At 35.6% G+C, this 21,558-nt stretch overlaps 2 protein-coding genes across 3 annotated transcripts in view; one reads left to right on the forward strand and one right to left on the reverse strand.

Annotated features, from left to right (window-relative positions):
- DZANK1_1 (double zinc ribbon and ankyrin repeat domains 1) overlaps window positions 1-9,056 on the forward strand; it is a gene marked incomplete at its 5' end in the record, with an annotated part of 42,121 nt that extends 33,065 nt beyond the window's left edge. Inside the window, 4 exons of one of the 2 annotated variants that reach the window (XM_035730507.2) lie at window positions 2,445-2,572; window positions 3,619-4,023; window positions 6,229-6,303; window positions 7,321-9,056. In XM_035730507.2, the coding sequence (XP_035588011.1) occupies window positions 2,445-2,572; window positions 3,619-4,023; window positions 6,229-6,303; window positions 7,321-7,459 (747 nt within the window). In that variant the 3' untranslated portion in view covers window positions 7,460-9,056. The remainder of the gene's footprint in view (window positions 1-2,444; window positions 2,573-3,618; window positions 4,024-6,228; window positions 6,304-7,320) is intronic. The other variant, XM_051214661.1, reaches the window with a different exon arrangement.
- A 3,749-nt stretch (window positions 9,057-12,805) lies between these two features.
- Window positions 12,806-17,584, reverse strand: AP1S2_1 (AP-1 complex subunit sigma-2). The gene is made up of 6 exons (XM_012944276.2): window positions 17,388-17,584; window positions 14,977-15,053; window positions 14,759-14,937; window positions 14,610-14,718; window positions 14,439-14,576; window positions 12,806-14,399 (listed from the first exon to the last, which is right to left on the reverse strand). The coding sequence occupies exons 2-6, from the start codon at window positions 14,977-14,979 to the stop codon at window positions 14,355-14,357; spliced, it is 474 nt and encodes a 157-aa protein (XP_012799730.2). The 5' UTR covers window positions 14,980-15,053; window positions 17,388-17,584; the 3' UTR covers window positions 12,806-14,354.
- Between the last annotated feature and the right edge of the window lie 3,974 nt (window positions 17,585-21,558).

Consider the following 21,558-nt stretch of genomic DNA (forward strand, 5'->3'; position numbering starts at 1 on the left):
TTCATCAATATGATCCAGTCTTATGTATGATGAATAATTTAACCAGAAAAAATTAAAATTCACATTGGCATACATTTTAACATAATCAAGTATGTTTTAGCTAATCTTTTGTTTAATGTTAAATTGGAGTACGGGTTTTAGGGTTTAAATTCAAGTAGAAATGGACAAGCAACAGTGTATATTCTCTTCATCACTTATTATATTTTGGTTTTAAGTATTTCTAAAATGTATTGTAACAATTTTTAAATGTCGGTTTATGAATTAGAAGTCTTATATCTTCCTGTTGTTGATATTCAGTAGGGAATTAATCATTCTCTGTTGATGTACAAACTTCTTCAATAAATACATGTAATAGATGTCTGCATTTACCAGTTCATTATGTAGTGTCTAAAAGTAGAATCCAGGAAGTGTGCTTCAAGACTCGTTAATCGATTGCATCTAAATCCTACTGCCGATATTTCTCACTCTGACTCCAGCTTCATTCCCTATCACTTCAAATGTGGGAGTCTCATTCACTAGACTAAATTCACAACTAATCAAAAGATTATAAAAAGTGTCATTCATTTGAGGTTTCTATTTCTTGTCGTGAATATTTGGAGCTGAGTTTATTATTCTCTATTGGCAATATCAGTATTTATTTACACAAACTTTTTCATTATATTTTATCGAGGACTGACCTTGGTTTGACAGCCATGATAAACCACGAAGCATTTGATGGTTGTTTCTTCCCGAATATGGGACTCCTTAGTTGTGCACATCCACGACCCAACCGGGGATCGAAATTAGAACTTGTGGCGAGCACTTAACCTTAAAACCACTGACTCAGCACCTAATGTTTAATCTGTTTCAATTTAGCAATTCACGATATTGTGCGATTCTTATTGATTGTCCATTCATGAGACTTGTCTCATACACAACACGGTTAAACTTTTAACTGAGCACAGCTTCACACCAGTACTCAGAGAATTACCCTCAGAAGTTCGTCACTAGTAATCATAAGGTGATTCTTAATTGTGATTCTAAGGTGAATTACTAATGTGTAGCTTATTTGTTAATTACAGTTGTGATCCAAACATTATTTTTGTGATAGGTTATGATACTGTCATCCAGATAATGAAACGAAATTAAATTTTGATGTCTTCAAACATGTGACCCAATCACTGGACGTTGATTGGTTAAATCACTAATTCTGTAGAATATTATTGCCAATCTAGAATTTAATATAAATATTAATGATATACTGAAAGTATGTTATTAAATATATGTACAGTCCAAATTAATTAAAGTTCGCAAATTGACTTTAAGTCTCCGGGTTCAGAAATAAATGCCAGTGAATTCTTCTATAAAGGATGTGTTGTAAGTATACAAATAGTTGCTATGATTACTTACTTCAATATAAAGACTTTGTTTTTGCTTATTTTATGAAAAAGAAAGCTATTAAAATGAAGTTTATGTGCAGTAAATATCAAACAGTAAAAACCCTTCTTAGATTTGTTTGTAAGTCAGTCTGCAGGTATTTAATAAAAGCAGATAATAATCGAAATTATCTTTAAATAGACAAGGGTCACAAAAAATACTATCAATTCAATCAAGTTCAACGTATCATTATTCATATTTTAGGCGCTCACTTCTATTTGAAGACTGTAAGACAATTACTTTTACTGTGTTTTTTTTTCTTACTGATTTCTGCTAATAATCAACTTGACCATTCTTTTTTATCATATTGTCCAAAGATGATATGCTTCTTTTTTTAATGTACATATTTCTCTTTACTTTTAGATCTTTCTTAAATTCATTTTCGTAGTAAATTACATCTACGTTTATTTAACGTAAAGCGTACGATAGACTCATTCAGAAAATATTTTTTATTTACCTACCTTACGCAAGAGGTCGTTAATTACGGTACAGTAACTACTTTTAAATCAAACGAATTAATGATAAAACTTGGTGGAAAATATCCAATTGATTAGAATAACGGTTTGAAACTCCTAGTCATTTTGTACTCAAGTAAAATTAACTTCACTTTTTCTTCTATTGAAAGAAGTTGGACTCAACATTAGACAAAGTCTGTTATTTGGGAATTTCAGTGCTCAACAAATATTACCCTATGTTTATGGTAATAATTTGGCCATTAAGTCAAATATGTAGAAATATTGTTACATACCTCTTCCTTGATTCATTTCTGTGTTATATCTTTGTTTATAACTTTGCAATCCATTAGACTTAAGATATGCTGTTTATTTGACTTTCGAAATATACTGATAGGCTTGAGTTATTTCCTTAAATAATATTGTTAATGGTTTACTTTATTCCTATGTAACTTCTGAAACATATCGTAATACATAATACTCAATTGATGCATTTAATATATCATCCTACATTTTGTCTTTGTCGAATTAACTAACTTCTTTGTCCATCAACATTTTTTTCATTCAATAAAATAGGGTGCAAATCCAAATTGCATTAATGCTGCTAAAGAAACACCATTGATTTGTGCTGTACGTCATGGCTTCGTTGAAGCGATATCTGTACTAAAAGAAAATGGTGCACAGGTTAATGCTACCGGAACATCGTAAGCTGAATAATTTATATGTACTTCGTTTAAGTTTATTGCAATCTACCGATATGTCCTTACTCTTTAATCTTGACGATCTTTAATTGTAACGTAGGGACACACACAAGAACCCTTTTTCGTATTTGTCGTCCATTGACAAAAATCAATCTCACAAGGTGAGATGAATGGTTGCTGACCAATTAATTGCCCATTATTACAACACCCCTGCACTACGTCTAGATAGCTCAATATTACAGTAATATTATCCACGTGTAATAAGAATATCGATTGAAAATATTCTAGTGTTTCCATAGATCATCGGAGTTAATAACTGATATTAATACCTAATTATTTTTTTATTAACACTAATTTTCCGAATACACATTGGCTACCTATCAATAATCCGATTGAAAAATTCATCTAATGGATCGCTCATGGGAATATATTGTCATAGTGATTAAACTGAGTAGTTAAGTTTAGTTTGGCGTCTACAATAATAACCTTGACGGCTACCATAATTCTCTTGGCTTCGTTACTCTGTTGTTAACACATGACTCGTGTCACTATAGTCATGCATATGCTGTTTCACAATACTACTACTGTTAAAAACATTAGTCATTACAATATACGCCCTTACATTAACTACAAATGTTTTCATTTTGACATTTATTATGTTGTGTGTCTGTATTCTCTCGTTGTTTGTCTGTCTAACATTCAAATTATTAGTGGCTATCTTTCTATTTTTATCAATCGATAAAGAGAGTCAGCTTCTAACCATGTATAAATATTCCCTTAAAATTGTCTAAATCGTTTTTCTATACCTGGAATTTCATTTTCCTAGTGAAATATGACATCATTTATGATAATTACTGAATAAAAGATTACTTAGAAACAAAATGAACTACGTTTAAAAATACCATTACTTACTACTTACGCCTGTTACTCCTCGTGAAGGAGCATAGGCCGCTCACCAGCATTCTCCATCCAACCCTGTCCTGGGCAGTCCTTTCCAGCTCCTTCCAGTTCCTATTCATCCTTTTCATGTATGCTTCTATTTCTCGAAGTAACGTGTTCCTTGGTCTTCCTCTTTTCCGTTTCCTTTCAGAATTCCAAGTTAGTGCTTGCCTCGTGATGCAGTTTGGTGATTTCCACAATGTATGTCCTACCCAGCTCCAGTGTCTTTTCCTGGTTTTCTCTTCAGCTGAAATCGGGTTTCTTCTGTCACAGCAGGTTGTTGTTGATGTTTTCCGGCCAACGGATATTGAGTATCTTGCGTGGGCGTTTGGAAATACTTGTACCTTTTTGATGATGGTTGTTGTAGTTCTCCAAGTTTCAGCTGCATACAGTGAAACTGTCTTGACGTTCGTATTGAAGATTCTGACTTTGATATTGGTTGACAGTTGTTTCGAGTCCTATATGTTCTTCGACTGTAGGAATGCGGCCCTTGCTTTGCCAATCCTCGCCTTCACGTCTGCACCTGAACCTCATTGTTCATCGATGATGCTTCTAAGGTATGTGGAGGATTCTACATCTTCCAGAGTTTCGCCATCAAATGTGACTGGATTGCTGTTCTCCGAGTTGTATTTGAGGACCTTGGTTTTCCCTTTGTGTATGCTGAGGCCTACTGATGCAGAGACTGCTGCTACACTGGCTGTTTTTATCTGCATCTGTTCGTGTGTATGCGATAGGAGGGTTAGGTCATCTGCGAAGTCCAAATCGTCTAATTGATTCTGAGCTGCCCATTATATGCCGTGTTTTCCCTCAGATGTCGAGGTCTTCATAATCCAGTCGACCACCAGAAGAAAGAGGAAGGGAGAGAGTAGACAGCCTTGTCTGACTCCGGTTCTTACTTGGAATGCATCTGTCAGCTATCCTCCATGCACTACTTTGCACTGTAATCCGTTGTATGAGTTCCGTATAATGTTGACAGTCCTTTCAGAAACTCCATAGTGTCGAAGAAATTTCCATAATGTTCTCCTATCTACACTGTCAAATGCCTTTTCATAATCAATGAAGTTGATGTACAGTGACGAGTTCCACTCAGCTGATTGTTCGACGATGATCCGTAGTGTCTCAGTTCGGTCTGTGCACGACCAATCCTTACGGAATCCAGCTTGTTGATCTCGAAGTTGGGCGTCTACTGAGTGTTTCATCCGCTTCAGCAACACTCTGTTAAGCAACACATGACTAGAATTTATATTTACAGAAATAATTTGTTCTCACTTGGATCTCCCCTCAATAACTCTTATTTATTTTAATGTTAGGGCTAGTGTCACAGTCATTCTTTTTATATTACACCATCTTTTCGGTCTCTATTTAATTTTTTTATTATCACTATGTGTTTGACTTTTTATGTAATGATAAATGTTTTACTAAGTGCTTTATTAATAAGATATAGATATTGGGATATGAGTGTTGTCTTCATTGTGATGCAAGTAAATCTTATTATAGGCGCTATATTTATGTGATCCGTAAATTTCATTCTATAAAGTAATTGAATCGAAGAAGAGTAATATTTCACTTGAAATAAATGTCGACAAAATCTAGTAGTTTATTTAGATTATCTCATGATAAATCTAAAACACCGTTCTGGGATAAATATTAAGGACAACAGTAACATTGTTTTGTGTTGAGAGAAACACACTAGACCTAGTCAGTATCACTACTGATACTTTACTATCAGAAAATGGTAACACGTAAAGTTATGTAATAAGGACACATGAATAGAGAGTTTACAATTGATTTCTTTATTTTGCCTTTCATAATTATTTGTCTTCTCAAGAAAGAAATATTTTCATGAAAATCGCATTTTTATTCCAAAACGGAAATCATATCCTCTGTTCGTTCTTTCGAAGTTTGCTGTCCGGTTTATTTAGTTTCTTTTTCATTGCATATATCCCACACCGTAAACAATCACTGTCTTGCAGATGACTGTTAGTTGTTTTTTATAATTAGAAATGTTTGCTGCTTAAAGCGTTCCGATCTAGGCATAATATGTTTGATATTGTTAATTATTGCATCTAGAACATGGTCATTTGTACTCGTGCCATTGACAATTACCTGTCAGAGTAAATGCAATCATGAATCGCATTTGACACTGTTTCTGACGCTAATATAAGTACGGTTAGTACTAAATAATATCTATATTCATAACAAGTGTGAGTCAGTTCAGCTACTGCTGTAGAGCTAGTTACATAAGGCACCCAATAAATTCATCGTCATATCACCGAATACTATCCGGCCTGATTGAGCAAAGGGCAGTTAAAGCCGATTAGGATTGATATCCTTGATTGATATAGGCCGACAAGTTAACTTGAATAGAACTTTCCAAGTCATCTACCGAAATCTTACTCAGCTTTAATCTTTTTTCTCACGTAACTACTATTAAGTTTTTTGCAGAGATTGTTGAATTTTCTTTTTTACATCATGGACTAATCTTGGTCATTTTTCTAAATTATATATATATATATATATATATATATATATCCACAGTGAAAAATTAATTAAAAGAAAATACTTCTTTGCTTTATTCCTCTTTTTATTAAATGTCTGAGTGGGAATTTTCACAATAATAAGATCAAAGTGACACATTTAACTAAAGAATTGGTAAATACAGTAACACTGTACTCGCTATTAGTATTATTCCATTAACCTATCTCTCTTTGAAATGTCAGATTAGGCAACACTGCATTACATGAAGCAGTTCTGCGTGGCATTGACGGATTAGAATTGGCAAAAGAGTTATTAAGGTAAGTTGATTGCGCATGAAATTTCGATGTCATTATTTTTTGTTCAGTAAGCTATCCAGTGCGAATATCTAGCTTAATGAGATAAAGTTGAATAAGCGTATTCTCATTATGATGAGAGTCAGACACTATTTTTAATTAATGAAGTGAGATTAGAGCATACACAGTATTAAGATCTTATCGCTCAATCGGGTAGACCATCGGTCTGAATCTTTGGAAACTGCTGGCCAAGATCCATAGTTTATTTGTAATTTCTATACATCAGGATCGGTCTTTTAACTAAAAATATCTAAAACAATCAGGTTATTAATTATATTCAAATGTCCTAACAATGCTTCTAACTAGCATTTTTTGAAGATCGTAATTACAGGGATTTGGATTATCATGCTGTATCTACGTACTAAGTTAGTTTATAACCAACTGACAATAAAAACCCTTCGACTACTCTTAACTCATGATTTAAAAATATCAGTATGAATTTTTGTCCGTCTCCAATAACCCCTATGATTTGGAGATGGTTTTTGTTATGTGAAAAAAGTCATGTTTTATTCAAATCGTTAGTTTTAACAACTTGGTTTGTCCAAAGGACGTTTTACATTATTGTTAGCCGGAAATCACTGCAAAAAAATGAAAAGTTTGGTAAATTCTTCTGTTTTAATGCTGAACTTCACATCAGTGCAAATTCTTCGATCCCCCATCAACCTTAAATCTCAATTCGACTGTTCTGAGTTTAATGTCTGATATTTCCTATTATCGGATGATTTCCGATTACTCCTAGAATGTCTAGTGTCAAGCTGTGTCTGAATGGGCCAACCCATTTGTAAATGACAAAAAGCCTTTGCTGAATACGATAGAACAAATTTTTTAAAAAGATCTTATTCCAAATAAGTTTTCATTTCCATATTTAGTTCTCATTAGATCTGGCCATTACTTATGTAGTGTTTTCTCGATTTAGTTACTGCAGATCCTTTTCCCCATCGTATTTGTTATTATCTCCTTTCTTTCCTATTTTCTACATAGATGTGGTGCAAATATGAAAATAGAAAATAATCGTAAAGAAACACCACATTCACTAGCGTTGCATTCGAATTGTGAACCGTTAATACGGCTGTTCGTTTTACATTTAGGTCAGAAACAATTGAAAGAACTCACTGATTGATACTCCAGGTGAAGTTGACTTGGAATTGAACAATCGTCTCGATATAGTATAATCAATATCATAAATACATAGACTATCCGTTTCGTGTTTATGTTTATGCTACCCAGTGTTTCATTACTTATTTCTCAAAAGTAACCCAACCCACATATCTCTATTACAATGAGATGCATATCATTGTGACTAGTTTTTAACTTACATAAATTTTCTTGTTCAGAAGTTCATTATATAATCTTAGCAGAAAAATCGCATATATATTGTATGATTACACTTATTCGAGGGATAAATTTAATCTACACCTAGCTCACTATTTGATATAAGATCTCATCGTTGTTAATGGCAATGATATTCTATTATGAATAATATTAATAAAACCATTCAAGAAGACGTTTTTTTCTGGATAAAGCTTTTATATTCAAGAGTATTGGTCTTTTTCAGTTTAATAGTATAGAAAAAACGACAAGTGATAATTGAAAATCTCACTGCTTCAGTAACTGCCTAAGATCTAGAACATTATGGCATACATAGAAGACACAAAATCAAACTGTCAATGGCTTAAACAAATATCGATCGTGAATCAGCTTAACAAAACGACCAATTTGAATAAAATAAGGCTTCATGCAATTATCAAACTTAAAGTTATAAGCCCCGATCCAAATAGCATACTTCTCCTTAAGGTTTGCGCTGTTTTGAATGATGTCAATGACTTGCAACTAAACCATTTATGTAAAAGTATAGAAAAACTACTGTAAGACGTTTGACTTTCCTTGCTATTGGTGATTTACTGTCCTCACATTCATCATGAGTGATCGTAAGAAACAAAATAAAACTAAGCTAACTACTTTGAGTAAGCGACAAAATACTAGGGGTTGCATAACAATAAGTTTTCATTTGTCAGGACAATTTCTATACGATCGCCAAAACGAGTGCTTTTGTTGATCATGTGCTATAACACACGTTTTGTGACAGATAGATCTAAATAAATGAGGGATTATTTCGTCTTCCCAAAACAGATTTATTTGGGTTTTGTACATAATGATCAAATGTGATAGCCACGATGTCAGTCAGTTAATTGACTTTTTGTTTAAATTAATCGATTACTATTACATAAAAGCATACTGTGACTAAAATGTAGCTTAGATAAATGGTTATTGTTGAAGGTTCCTGGCTAAATAAGCACTTTATGGAAATTAGTACGTAATCGTAGCAAAGCGACGGTTATCTGACCATCGAAGTTAAAATTACTGTCGTGATTTCAATGCCTACCTCAAAGTATTTGACGATGAACTATCATCAATACGAAAAAGCTCATCTAACTTCGTTAAGCATAAAATCGTTAATACACTAGACCGTACATCGAATCCTTCACATATTTTTGGAATTACTCACTATTACCAAAATAGTCCCAGTTTTGATGCCAACCGATAACTCGCAAGACAGTACAAAGTCATTGTATGTTAAATCTATTACCTATCATAAAGTTCTGTAGAATAATCGTTTAGCTCTTTTGCTTTCAACTCAAGATCTGAAATAAATATACTGTTAAGTATTAAGACAGGAACAATAATAGGTATTTGTCCAATGTGCTTTTCAAAGTACTTTAATGAAATTTACTAAAAACTCAAATATGAAAGTTCAAAATAATTCAGCGAGTCGATGGCTTCGCTGCAATCTAACATCAGAGCAGTGATTTGTTTCTAATAATGACGCATTTCACACAACTGACAAATTGATAGAAAGGAATGGATGAAAAACTTAGCTATGTTCCAAAATTATTCGTTGCTGTCTTATATTTTTAATCCAAGTATCTGATAAGACTGCAGTAATGTAGTTTTCATTATGACAATGAAGAGATATCGACTAACTCCTTCCAAGATGCATCGCACTGCTTCCTCATCCCTCATATATATATATATATACATTAAAGTCTTATAGAAAGTAGAGAACATAATCGCCAAAACGGCTTTGACAGCTGGATATAATTGACCAACATATTGCTTCAAAATAGAACATAGTAGAGTTGCGTCTTTGTAGGATTGCATTGGAGTAAAGATGATCACTAAGTTAAGATAAATTGACCAAGATTTCCATCATTTTGTAGTTCCTTGATATTATAACAACTCCTGAGAGCGGTACCAGTTAACGTATGATTATGCTAAAGACGATACATTTAGCTACAATACAGGTTTGGCTATTGTATTTTTTCGATCATCCCTCCAATATTTTTACATGCTAACTACATTAAACCACTGATATTTTGTATTCGACCAAATCAAGGCTATCAAAATCCATGCGTAATCCATTACACGTACCCTAAAATAAATTAAACACTGAATTTTGCCATCTGATCGTCATTTTATCACTACATCAAAAAAGTGGGACCTCGTTTCGTGATAAACTGTTTTTATTTGCTTCGATGAACAGTGATGCACAACTGGAACGTATGTTTCTCATTGATATCAACGATAATGCTTCATCAGCATATCTGGAGTAGGACTAATAATTGAATGTTTAGGCACGATCTCAAGATTAGCCAAAACAATATTTCAAGAAATGAAAACATAGATTTGTCATGACTAATCTATCAATTTGGACAACTGTTGAAACAGCATTACAAAGGTTCAATACAGCCTTCCTTCGAGATACTGACAAATTCAATGAATTCAAGATAACTCTCAACAACAGGTCCCAAGCCTTACAACATCTACTGAAAGAAGAAACTACTATGGATGACAACTGGAAAGGTATCAAAGAAGCATCAACTTCAACGTGTCAAGAGGTTCTGGGCCTAAAGAAGCACCATCATAAGGAATGGATCTCTATAGAAACACTGGACAGGATCAAAGAATGGAAGAACAAGAAGACAGCAATTAACAATAGCCGAACATGAGCAGAGAAAGTCCAAGCACAAGCTGAGTACATAGAAGCAAACAAGCAAGTGAAGAAGAGCATTAGAGCCGACAAGCAGAAATACGTGGAAGAACTAGCAACGAAGGCGGAAAAAGCTACAAGAGAAGGAACTTTGAAACAGATTTATGATACAACGAAGAAACTGGCAGGGAAATATGGTAAACCAGAGAGAACTTTCAAGGACAAGGGAGAAAGCAAGCCAATCACTGAGATCTACGAACAGATGAACCCATGGGTAGAACACTTTGACGAACTCTTGAATAGACCAGCTCCATTGAATCTATCGGATATCGAAGCAGCACCTATAGACCTTCCTACGGATGTAACTCCACCAACGATCAAAGAAATTAGCATGGCCATCGGACAAATCAAATGTGAGAAAGCAGCAGGTTCAGACAATATACTACCTGAAGCACTGAAGTCAGACACAGAAGTAACTGCGGACATGCTCCACGTTCTATTCGGAAAGATATGAGGAGGGGAAGAACAAGTGCTACTGACAGACTGGAAAGAAGGATACCCCACCAAGATACCAAAAAAGGAGATCTGAGCAAATACGAGAACCACAGAGGCATCACACTGCTATCAGTACCAGGAAAGATTTTCAACCGATTGTTGCTGAACCGGATGAAGGATTCAGTAGACGCCCAACTTCGAGATCAACAGGCTGGGTTCCGTGATGAAAGGTCGTGCACAGATCAAATCGTGACACTACGGATCACCGTCGAACAATCAATTCAATGGAACTAGTCACTGTACATCAACTTCTCTGACTATGAGAAAGCGTTTGATATAGTGAATAGGGGAACTTTATTGGACCTTCCTCGATAATATGATGTACCTGAGATCTTCAATATCATGGAATTCCTACGACGGACTACACTGCAGAGTGGTGCATGGAGGACAGCTGACAGACGCTTTCTGAGTGAGGACCGGTGTCAGACAAGGCTGCTTATTCTCACCCCCCCCCCTTTCCTCTGGTGATTGACTGAGTTATGAAGACCTCCACATCTGACGGGAAGCACGTAATACAATGGATAGATTGGATGCAGCTCGACGATTTGGACTTCGCAGATGATCTGGCCCTTCTATCTCATACACGCGAACAAATGCACATGAAGACAACCAGTGGGCATCAATATACACAAAGGAAAAAGCAAGATCCTCGTACACAACACGGACAACACCAGCCTAACCACGTTCATGGAGAAGTTCTGAAATAGGTGCAAACTTTCATATATATATGGGCAGCATCGTCAATGAACAAGGAAGATCTGACGCAGGCGTAAAGGCGAGGATTGGCAAAGCAGGGTCAGCATTCCTACGGTTGAAGGACATATGGAACTCAAAACAACTGTCAACCAATATCAAAGTCAGAATCTTCAATACGAACGTCAAGACAGTTTCACGGTATGCAGCTGCAACTTGGAGAACTACAACAACCATCATCAAAAAGGTACAAGTACCTTATACCTTTACGTTATAGTTTCATGATGTGACTATTAAAGTGGGAACGCAAAGTGATGTAAACTATCACTAAATAATGTAGTAAAATTCGTAAACAACTAATTATAGACTGAATTCGTTATTCCACAAGAGCAAATGCAAACACATTTCATTATTAATACTCATGAAGCACCTATAAGCACTAAATATTTAAAGATACGTCCACAAACTTAAGATTTACTAACGAATATTTTGTATTTAGGGACCCAAACACTACATGTATTAAATTGACCTGAAGTTATTCAAACTAATAGTAAAAAAGCTTGCTGAATATATGTCTGAAATAAATACTCTTAGTTAAAATACACTGAGATTTCCATAAATTAACGACAAACAATCGTAGTGGGCAACATAAAACCAGTCAGTAACAACGTAGAACTTTGTACGTACGTACATCAGTTCGAGTTGCCACACCACATTAGCACAGAGATGCAGTGGTCAACTCAAATCCCGTAGTGCTAGATGTAGTAAAATTATAAGTTGTAATCCTATACAACAAAACACCGCACATCGAGGCAGTCGGTCGTTGGGCATACGTAACACATGTCCCAGCCATCTCAACTGATGAAGTTTCACTACGTCATCAATTGATTTGCCATCCTTACCTAGTACCCGTTTTCTAACAACTGCGTTACTTACTCGATGGTCCCAGGATATACGAGCAATATTTCGAAGACACCTATGATCGAATACTAGTAGCCTATGAATATCCTCTACTCTTACAGGCCATGTTTCACTGCCATAAAGTAGGACGGAACGAACTGCTGCGCAGTAAACACGTCGTTTGCTTGATAGACGGATATCTCGCCTACGCCATAAATGACGCAAGTTGGTAAAAGCTAGTCGAGCCTTCTGTATCCGTGCTGAGATTTCGTCACACACCAGACCACAAGGGCTGATGAGACTTCCAAGATAAGTGAAGCGGTCGACACGCTCAATTACTTCACTCCCTATCATTAGTTCGGGTGTCGATGTAACCCAATCCTGAAGCAAGATTTTGCATTTCGAGGGGGAGAATCGCATCCCGAACATGCTTGCATTGTTGATTAGAGTTATTAGAAGACTCTGCATTTTGTCAGCGTCTTCACACAAAACCAGGATCCATCAAAAGATGAAAATAACAGAATTATCGACATCCACCAGACGGAAGGACAATTGGTTTCGTATCTCATATAGTCTGGTTTCTCAAAGGTATATATATAATAGTTATATCAGAATAGCATGGATTCATTTTATTTCGTTTCGTTCTCGCCAGCTACATGCATCCTGCAATATTTAAAGGTTGCTATGATCAAAATCAATACAGTATAGCAATAATATGAAAAAAATTAAGAGACAAGGATATTGTGAATATATATCTTATATGAAAGAATATTTTACAAGATTGATAGTAACCTGAGATGAAAAGGCTAGAAACAAGTGGTTACGCAATAGACAGATGCCGATAAGAAGGATAAAATCAACAAAGTTCTGCTTGGTAAAATAAGGCTAACAATGTAGAAGACATTCACAATACAGGCATACTGATGCAACTAATTAAAAAAAGTTGGACAGCCTTTAATGACGTAATGGAAAACATGTTTGTCACCAGGGCAAAGAAAGATTAGAAACCATCTCTCTGACGTCTGATAAAGATAGTTTTAGTGAACTTCAAATGACTGGAGTTTGGTTGTTTATTAATATCCTTGAAGGATTTTAAGGTATTGACTTGATGTCCTGTGTCCAAAAGGTATTTAGTGTTCGAGTTATTTAAAGTAGTACTTTCTCTTGTCCGAAGGGGTTTGGGAGCGTGTCTACACAATCTAAGATATGCTCTCATTATTGTACGGTTAATGTAGCTCGTTTGAAAGATGCAAGTAAATTTATAGACACGGAGGCGAGCAAATGAACTTCGCTTAATTTATCCTTATTATCGGTGTTCGTTTGTTATGTAACTAACTGTTTCTAACCCTTTGATCTTGTGTTACTAACAATGTTATAAAATATTCTTCCACATAAGATATACATTTATAATATTTTATTTAGTTTGTTAAGTTTATATACATCGTTGCTACATTATATGAATGTGTGATCACAGCAACTTCTAAATAAACACTTTCATGTACATAACTTAAACCCACTTTGTAATTTTTACTTTTAAACACTATAGGTTGAAGGCAACTAACGAGAACTGAACGAAATAAGATAAATTCATGTTATCTTCTTTAAAAGTTTCGTTCTTGCTCTTTCCAAAATGATGAAAAAACTATATGCATAGTTATTTCTACACACCACTGAATCTATTCGGTTACTTGTCATCTTACCCTATATCTTTGCATAGAGTTAGTCGTAGATAACGACAACTTTCATATTTTAAAGAAAGACAATATTAATATCAAGGCAGTAGAAAAGTAAAGTTTATTTTCAAGAACATCTGACAATGCCATGGAGGGAGGTAAACGTAAGACTTAAATAATCTGGCGACCCAAATAAAGTACTACTGTCAATTGAGACTTTGGTCTTCGAAAAGTTTTTGTGGGACTTCATCCTGAAAGAAAATCAAATGAGACTAATAGAAAAAACATACCTCTTGAATTATATCTTGTGCATCTATCACAGAAAGAATTTCTTTTGCCCCTGTCTCTTGTACTTCACCAGCTAGTAAATATTCATCCAAAACAAAGTAAGCTTTTTCAAAGTGGAAGATTATGTCCAATTCACAGACCTTAAAAATACAATTTTGTTAAATACGAATTACATTTCCAAAATATTTATCCAGAATCTCCACGTAACGATGAATAATCTCCAATGTAATCAATTCATTATCTGTCTGATCAATAGCGCACACAAAATAGAGACTAGCATATCTGTTAAAGAAAGTGTAATTGCAATAAATTACAAACACACCTTCTGTACACAATCTTAAGGTCTTGCCATTCTAGAAACGAGCACATTTTTGGTTTCCTCGCAAAGACTAGAGAAATAATTTCGCGTAAATACTTTTTCTTTTCTTTCTCCGTATAAGAGCTATACCATTTTTGAAGTCGCACTTTACCTTGACGACTAAACAATAACATAAAATTTATCTACACAATTCGTAATGCAAAACCATGATGTACACTAACCATAGTGCGAATATACAGTGCAGGATTTAAGATGAAAATAATTCGGGAATAAATGCAGCATAAAATGCTTACAGTATCTGGAAAATAAATAGAAGCAAATAGTAATTTATTGTCCACATGACTGATATTACTAAAGAAATAAAATATTTCACTGTAGAAAGGTTGAAGTATACAGCCAATCCATTTTAAGAAACAGGATATCACGGTAAAGTTACCATTGGATGATCATAAAGGTAGAAAATTAGGTTTTTACACCTATATATCTAAGATAGTACAATGCTAATCGTCTAAGATGCATTTATTCAAGTTAGAAACTACCTGAGATATTAATAATAATAATAATAATAACTAAACTACCAATCATCAGGTTAAAGCCTTAAATTAACTAGTGAAACAGTAACTCACTAATCCTCACATATTACACAAAACATTATAACTGCTAGTATAGGAATGCCAACTGTGCATTATGTTTTGATAAAATCAGTAAGCAGGTACAAGAAAAGCGTTCTACTACGAGATTTCTGTACACCAAGTTCGTCTTACATGACTTTACCGAAATGTATTCATGGGAATACTGTGTAAGTTTTATTATTGATTATCCGTGAGTACAAACACTAACACTACAAAAAAGAAACGACTCTAATTTTACCAGACTTAAAGGCTAATTTCATTCCGGAATTGCAGCACCTTACTTCAAATATCCAAACTTTCCCCCATTATAACACATGTGATGAATACCAAATATCCCTATGGTAACAATACCCATATATAAAGGCTTGCTTTTCTATACTTTATTTTCCTTTAGATTACTACGAACCTGAGCGGAATGGAAGCACAGAAAGATAGAAATAAAAACAAACTAACTCAAATATTACCAAATAGGTACTTGTGAAATAGGACATGTGCTGAAAACTCAACATTAAACTACGATGCCTCCGACAAACCATTCTAATTAGTTTACATTAGTTGAAGTTTTTCATATGACAGCTGTTTCAACTATATGTGCACTGCAAAAGTGACATTTATTTTCATGTTATTATTTAAACTATTTCGCATCTGGGTACCGAAACCTAAAGTAGCTTTAGCTGAACTTCATTCGTCAAAGTAAAGGATTTTTCATTGGCTGATTTTTTCCCGCACTTTATATGTGGTTACAATACATGGAGTAAGAGTAAGCAAATGCTGTTACTAAAACTCAGTGCACTGACTGACTCATACAGACACAGCATTGTTGGTAAGGTTTTACAATTATTTATAGATTATATTGCAGAACTTTAAGGTTATGAAATATAAAGTCGCCAAATGACAGTGTAGAATTAACACTATTCTTATCATGAATAATGCTGGGACCTTAATAATCGTGACTTATGGCAAATATGTATGGTGTAACAACCTGTATCTTAGAATGCGAACAAAAAGTTCTATGATCCTTAATAGTAAAATGAGTGAAATTTTGTCCTAGAACATTTCAGATCAATATTTGCAGCAAACGTTTGGCTTTTCAAATCTTCAATGCACTGACTGAAAAGTTTTTTCCAGGAAAATAATGCGAGATTGTTTCTAAATTTACTCTCATACTGCAAGTAGGGAAATAGACTAAGCGTATACGCTTACATATATATATGTCGCCCAGACTGTTACTCAACCGATACAAGAGGGAAAACTGGGAAAGTAATATATGCTTAAACTACAAAAGAATATAAATACTTAGGTTGAGTTGTTTCGCATTTAGCAAACATCGTTTAGAGAGAACTACAATCACGGAATATGATTGTTACCAAGTAAAGGACACGAATCTTATTAAAACATTGGGTGGTATATTTTTCAGCCTAATTAGGTTGATGGACCTATTATCATTAAAATCCAGTAGTTGATGAACATCATTTTAGAAAGGTTTTAAGACAGTGTTAAACTAGTAAATTAGATGACTTATACAAATTAATAACTAAAGGATAAACCCCGAACCAGGGTAACGTGTACAACACACCAGTTTTGTGTAAATACATGTACTGTTTAACATGTCTCAAATAAATACGGAAACACTGAAGAATTGAAAGTTAAGTAGACGATTTTGCGTGCATTTAGGCTAAAAGTAGACAATTCAGCGACATTTAAAACACAGAGTGACATAAAGAAGAAAATCCGCATTATTTCCCCAGATATGCGAAAAGGCAGACATTTTATCGCGTTTCCCTATTATTTCTCATAAATTTCCCAACTCATTTTCTCCTTTATTTTCCCTCTGTTCGCATTTCCCCCTTTTATTGTTAGTTCGGGTTTCAGGATTTTTATGACACTATATTGAATAATACATTTTGCTTTGAAAAAACGAAGGAATTTAAGTGTTCCGGTTACAAATTCGTAAAGTATGTTAATAATACATATTTTCAGTAACAACTGGATGAACTAACCGGATTATGGCACTAAGATGATCATTTCGACTACCGCGCCTAAGGTCGGATTTAGATACAGTACAAAATGCAAGTAGTTACGCCCTTGAAGGTCAAACAACGAGCGTGCTATTGGAGCGTAAGGCAAACGAATGAGCAACTTCAATCCTAAGTTGCAGAACGCAACCTAATTCATTTTGAACCATGCTCAAATTCTGAAAATTTCGAAAACCATTCAAATCAGTTGTTTAATTAATCCAACTACAGTAATAGCTGAACCACAAATCACTTCGATCTCCACATCCGCCCAAGCAACAAATGAAGGGGAAATAAAGGCTAAAAAGGGGAAATGAAGGGGGAAATGCGTTGGAAAATAAAGAGGAAAACGCTCCAAAATGTCACCTTTTTCGCCTCTCCGGGGGGAATAATGCGGATTTCCCCCTTTTTGTCGCTTTTTCACTGAATTGTCTGCTTTTTGCCTATATATACGCCTAACTGTCTACTTTTCGCCTAAATGCACATCGACTCGCCTATTTTTTATCCAAGTTTTAAAACCTAATTGGCATAACCCCAAAGGTCTCCTATGTTCGACTTTATTCCTACAACAAACCACAAATCCGCGCACATACAATCAGGAAACAGATACGATACATGAATATCCTTATATTTAATACTTTTCCAAACTCATTTTTAAAATTTATTCTTGCTTGACGGCTGATATCGATTTACGGTAGAAACCATCACCATAATGAATCAATCTGTTAGTGTATTATTAAAAACAATCTACCGTCACAAGTACCTTACAGAATATCAGGCATTCGGATTCCTGAAGTATTCCGAACAATTGTCAGTATTTACCAATTGGGCCGCCTAATGAAACCTAACATAATTTATGCGTGAATAAATCCTTAAAGTCTGTCATGTTATGACTCTACACATGCTGCGAATTAAACTATCTAATACTAGTTTCTTGCTTAATCCCCTAGCACATGCAATACTTTTTGACCAAACGCAGACACTTCGGGCCATCCCTGATGATAACCACTCGATTTTGCGTGCGCACGAGACCACATTTATGTGCGTCATACTGCACATCTCTTATAATAAGCAGTCAACTGAAATCCCGTAAAATTTAGTGCATCAACAATTGTTGAAATATAAATTCACGTTCCTTCATTTCTGACATTTGATTCAATTGCCCTTAAGATCTTCGTATAAAAAGTTTTGAAAAATGGTGTTGCTGGACAGGGTGCAACCGTATATTCTCTAGTCACCTTGCCTTATGTTTGGGATGGGCGATGCCACAGGTGTTCGGAGTTTGACAACGCTTTAACCAGTAACACATTCTACTATAAATCATACCCACCAAGTAAAATCAAACGATAGAAGCGCGGAGGTTAGAAGATACATTAGATAGGCCATCAATATATCGAAGTTTGACTGATCTAGATTGGCTAGCGATTGAGGGGGATTTTGAGCAAAGCGTCCCCACTCGTGATCTGGAGCGTATCCATGGCCTAGTGCCTTTGGCTAGGTGAGTTCATTAAAACTAATGTGGTCAGCATCCAATGTCGAAGACTTACAGAACTATTTATTTTGTGGATTTATTTAACGCTAAATTGCAATATGGGACAAGACGTTAGTATACAACTGTCTTTAACGTAAATGATAAACCATTATTGTGGATGGACCACGATAGAGCTTCCATAAACGTTACAATCAGTTATGACTGTTTGATCGCAAATGTCAATCATAAATCTTGAGAAAGTTCAACTAAAATATAAATTATTGGTCACAGATCTAATCAAGGGTCCTGGTTTTCGTAAATCTGTATGTTACTAGTAATGTCGTGTTGCCGTAGTCTTGTGAATGCTAGGTTAAGACATCTAAGCTGCTTTCCTTCGTCTGAAATTCCAGTCGAAATATAATCAGTGTATGTTTAAAAAGTCAGTACCATGAAATACGTAACTGATGAGTATCTCCGAGGTTTACTGAACCTGTCAGTCTAAGTGGTATGCATCTAGATTTGGAAAGGTAAAGCGGAGTAAACAGCTGTTCTGACAATATATTCTTCATACACTGAGGTTGTTTAACCCGTTAAAAGACCGATATCAAAATGCGAATGCAAGTTTCACGGTATATACTGACTGATGGTGTGCGTTGAGGAGACGCTGTACGGTTGATTAACATCAAATTATTCATCATTGCCTGCATTTTACGAATCCCAATCCCTATAAAGACCGAATACAGTAATAAAACTATTTGGCTGATCGAGTGACAGTCATTTCCTGAATCCAACACGTGACGACATCCGTTCTACTTAACTTCATCTTCAGGAACTAGGGGGCGGGCTTCTAACAAAAAAGACTATCTTATAGTCATGATGTGACGTGTAACAATGTTTCAGATATATGGTTATCATGGCGTTCATTTTCTAAGTTCAAGACACATTTTGAAAAATGCGGTGGAGCATAAATTCGTTCATAGTGGATAAAATGTACATTTGGATAAAATCCCATCTCAAATATGTTTTGTTTTTACAAAATGATGGACATTACCTTTCAGATGTCTGACAACGAAGTGAACCTTCGTCCTGACATCGGAGATTCGTAGCAGGCCCATTTTTCACTAACTACAGTTGCTTATAATACGTGTCAGCTTCCCAAAATGGTCGACTAAAATTTAATCTAGTGAAATATCTGAACACATCTGAGGGGAGTCCATTGTGTTCTACCACGGGATGTTAATTAACTTTATGACGCAGCTACTTTTAATTTTGAATGGATATAAGAAGCGCTGTCGATTCGAAGGGTGTTAATGTGAAACCTCACAATATATACGAAACAATATTCAACAAGTAAGGTTTATTCAGACACCGCCTGGAGCCCCTCTGTGGCTTCAGCCAGTCGGAAGCCCGAATAACTGAGCAGGGTTCGAGATAAAGTTAGCGACCCCATCTCGTAGAAAACTAACTCGTCAAAAAAACGCTAACCAGAAAAAATTATTCAAACCACTCAAACTCTGCCCTGGGAGTCAGAAGGTCTTCATTTACAAGAGTTATGATGCCTCATGATGAGAGCCGAGTTCCTTCGAAAGCCACGAGCCTGATGCACTTCTAACAACCAGAACAGCCATTTATTTAGGTACATGGAATACTCGTACATCGTAATAGACTGGAAGAGTCTTCCAAATTGCTGCAGAAATGAGGAGATACAACCTGGAGTTGCTTGGGATCGGTGAAACACATTGGACGCAAATTGAACAACAACGAGTAGCTTCAGGGGAGCTTCTGTCATACTCTGGCCATGGAAAAATACCCCACATACACAATCAGTTGCATGATGCTGTCCAAACAAGCACAGAATGCACTTATAGGATGAGGATCTCATGGATCAACAAACCCTCCTTCAAAGAAAAGACAGAGTGCGTTTCAGTGAACGTCATCCAATGCCATGCGCCTACTAACGATTACAGTGAAGACGCCAATGATAAATTCTACGATAGGCTGCAGTCAATCGTCGAGAAGTGCCCAACAAAGGACCTGACCATTCTAATGGGAGATTTCAATGCCAAGGTTGGAATGGACAACACTGGATATGGAGACATCATGGGACGACACGGACTGGGAGAAAGGAACAAGAGGGATTTGCAAACCTATGTGCCTTCAATAAACTGATCATTAGCGGCACTATATTCCCACATAAACGCACTCACATAGCCACATGGACTTCACCGGATCACACTACACAAAACCAAATCGACCATATCTACATCAATAAGAAGTTCAGGAGGACGATGGAGGATGTGAGAACCAAGAGAGGAGCTGATATAGCATCAGATCATCACTTACTGGTCGCCAAGATGAAATTGAAACTCAAGAAGCACTGGACAACGTGGCGGACAACAACACAAAACTTTATTACGGCTTTTCTTCGGGATACTGACAAACTCAACAAATTCAAGATAGGCCTCAGCAACAAGTTCCAGGCCCCTCATGATCTACTCAGTGGAAAAGGAACTACGTTACAGAGCAACTGGGAAGGGATAAAAGAGGCAATCTCTTCAACATGCCATGAGTTTCTGGGCCACAAGAATCACTATCACAAGGAATGGATCACTGTTGATACACTGGATAAGATTCAGGAAAGAAAGAACAAGAAAGCAGCAATCAATACCAGTCGAGCAAGAGCAG

The sequence above is a fragment of the Schistosoma haematobium genome, chromosome 1 (assembly GCF_000699445.3).
Source record: "Schistosoma haematobium chromosome 1, whole genome shotgun sequence".
Taxonomy (NCBI): Eukaryota; Metazoa; Platyhelminthes; class Trematoda; order Strigeidida; family Schistosomatidae; genus Schistosoma; species Schistosoma haematobium.

Coding starts and splice junctions, on each gene's coding strand:
- AP1S2_1 (XM_012944276.2), bottom strand. Junction 14,719..14,758: donor CTTAAGATTGTGTACAGAAG/GTGTGTTTGTAA, acceptor TTTCTTTAACAG/ATATGCTAGTCTCTATTTTG. Junction 14,400..14,438: donor CACAAGATATAATTCAAGAG/GTATGTTTTTTC, acceptor ATTTTCTTTCAG/GATGAAGTCCCACAAAAACT.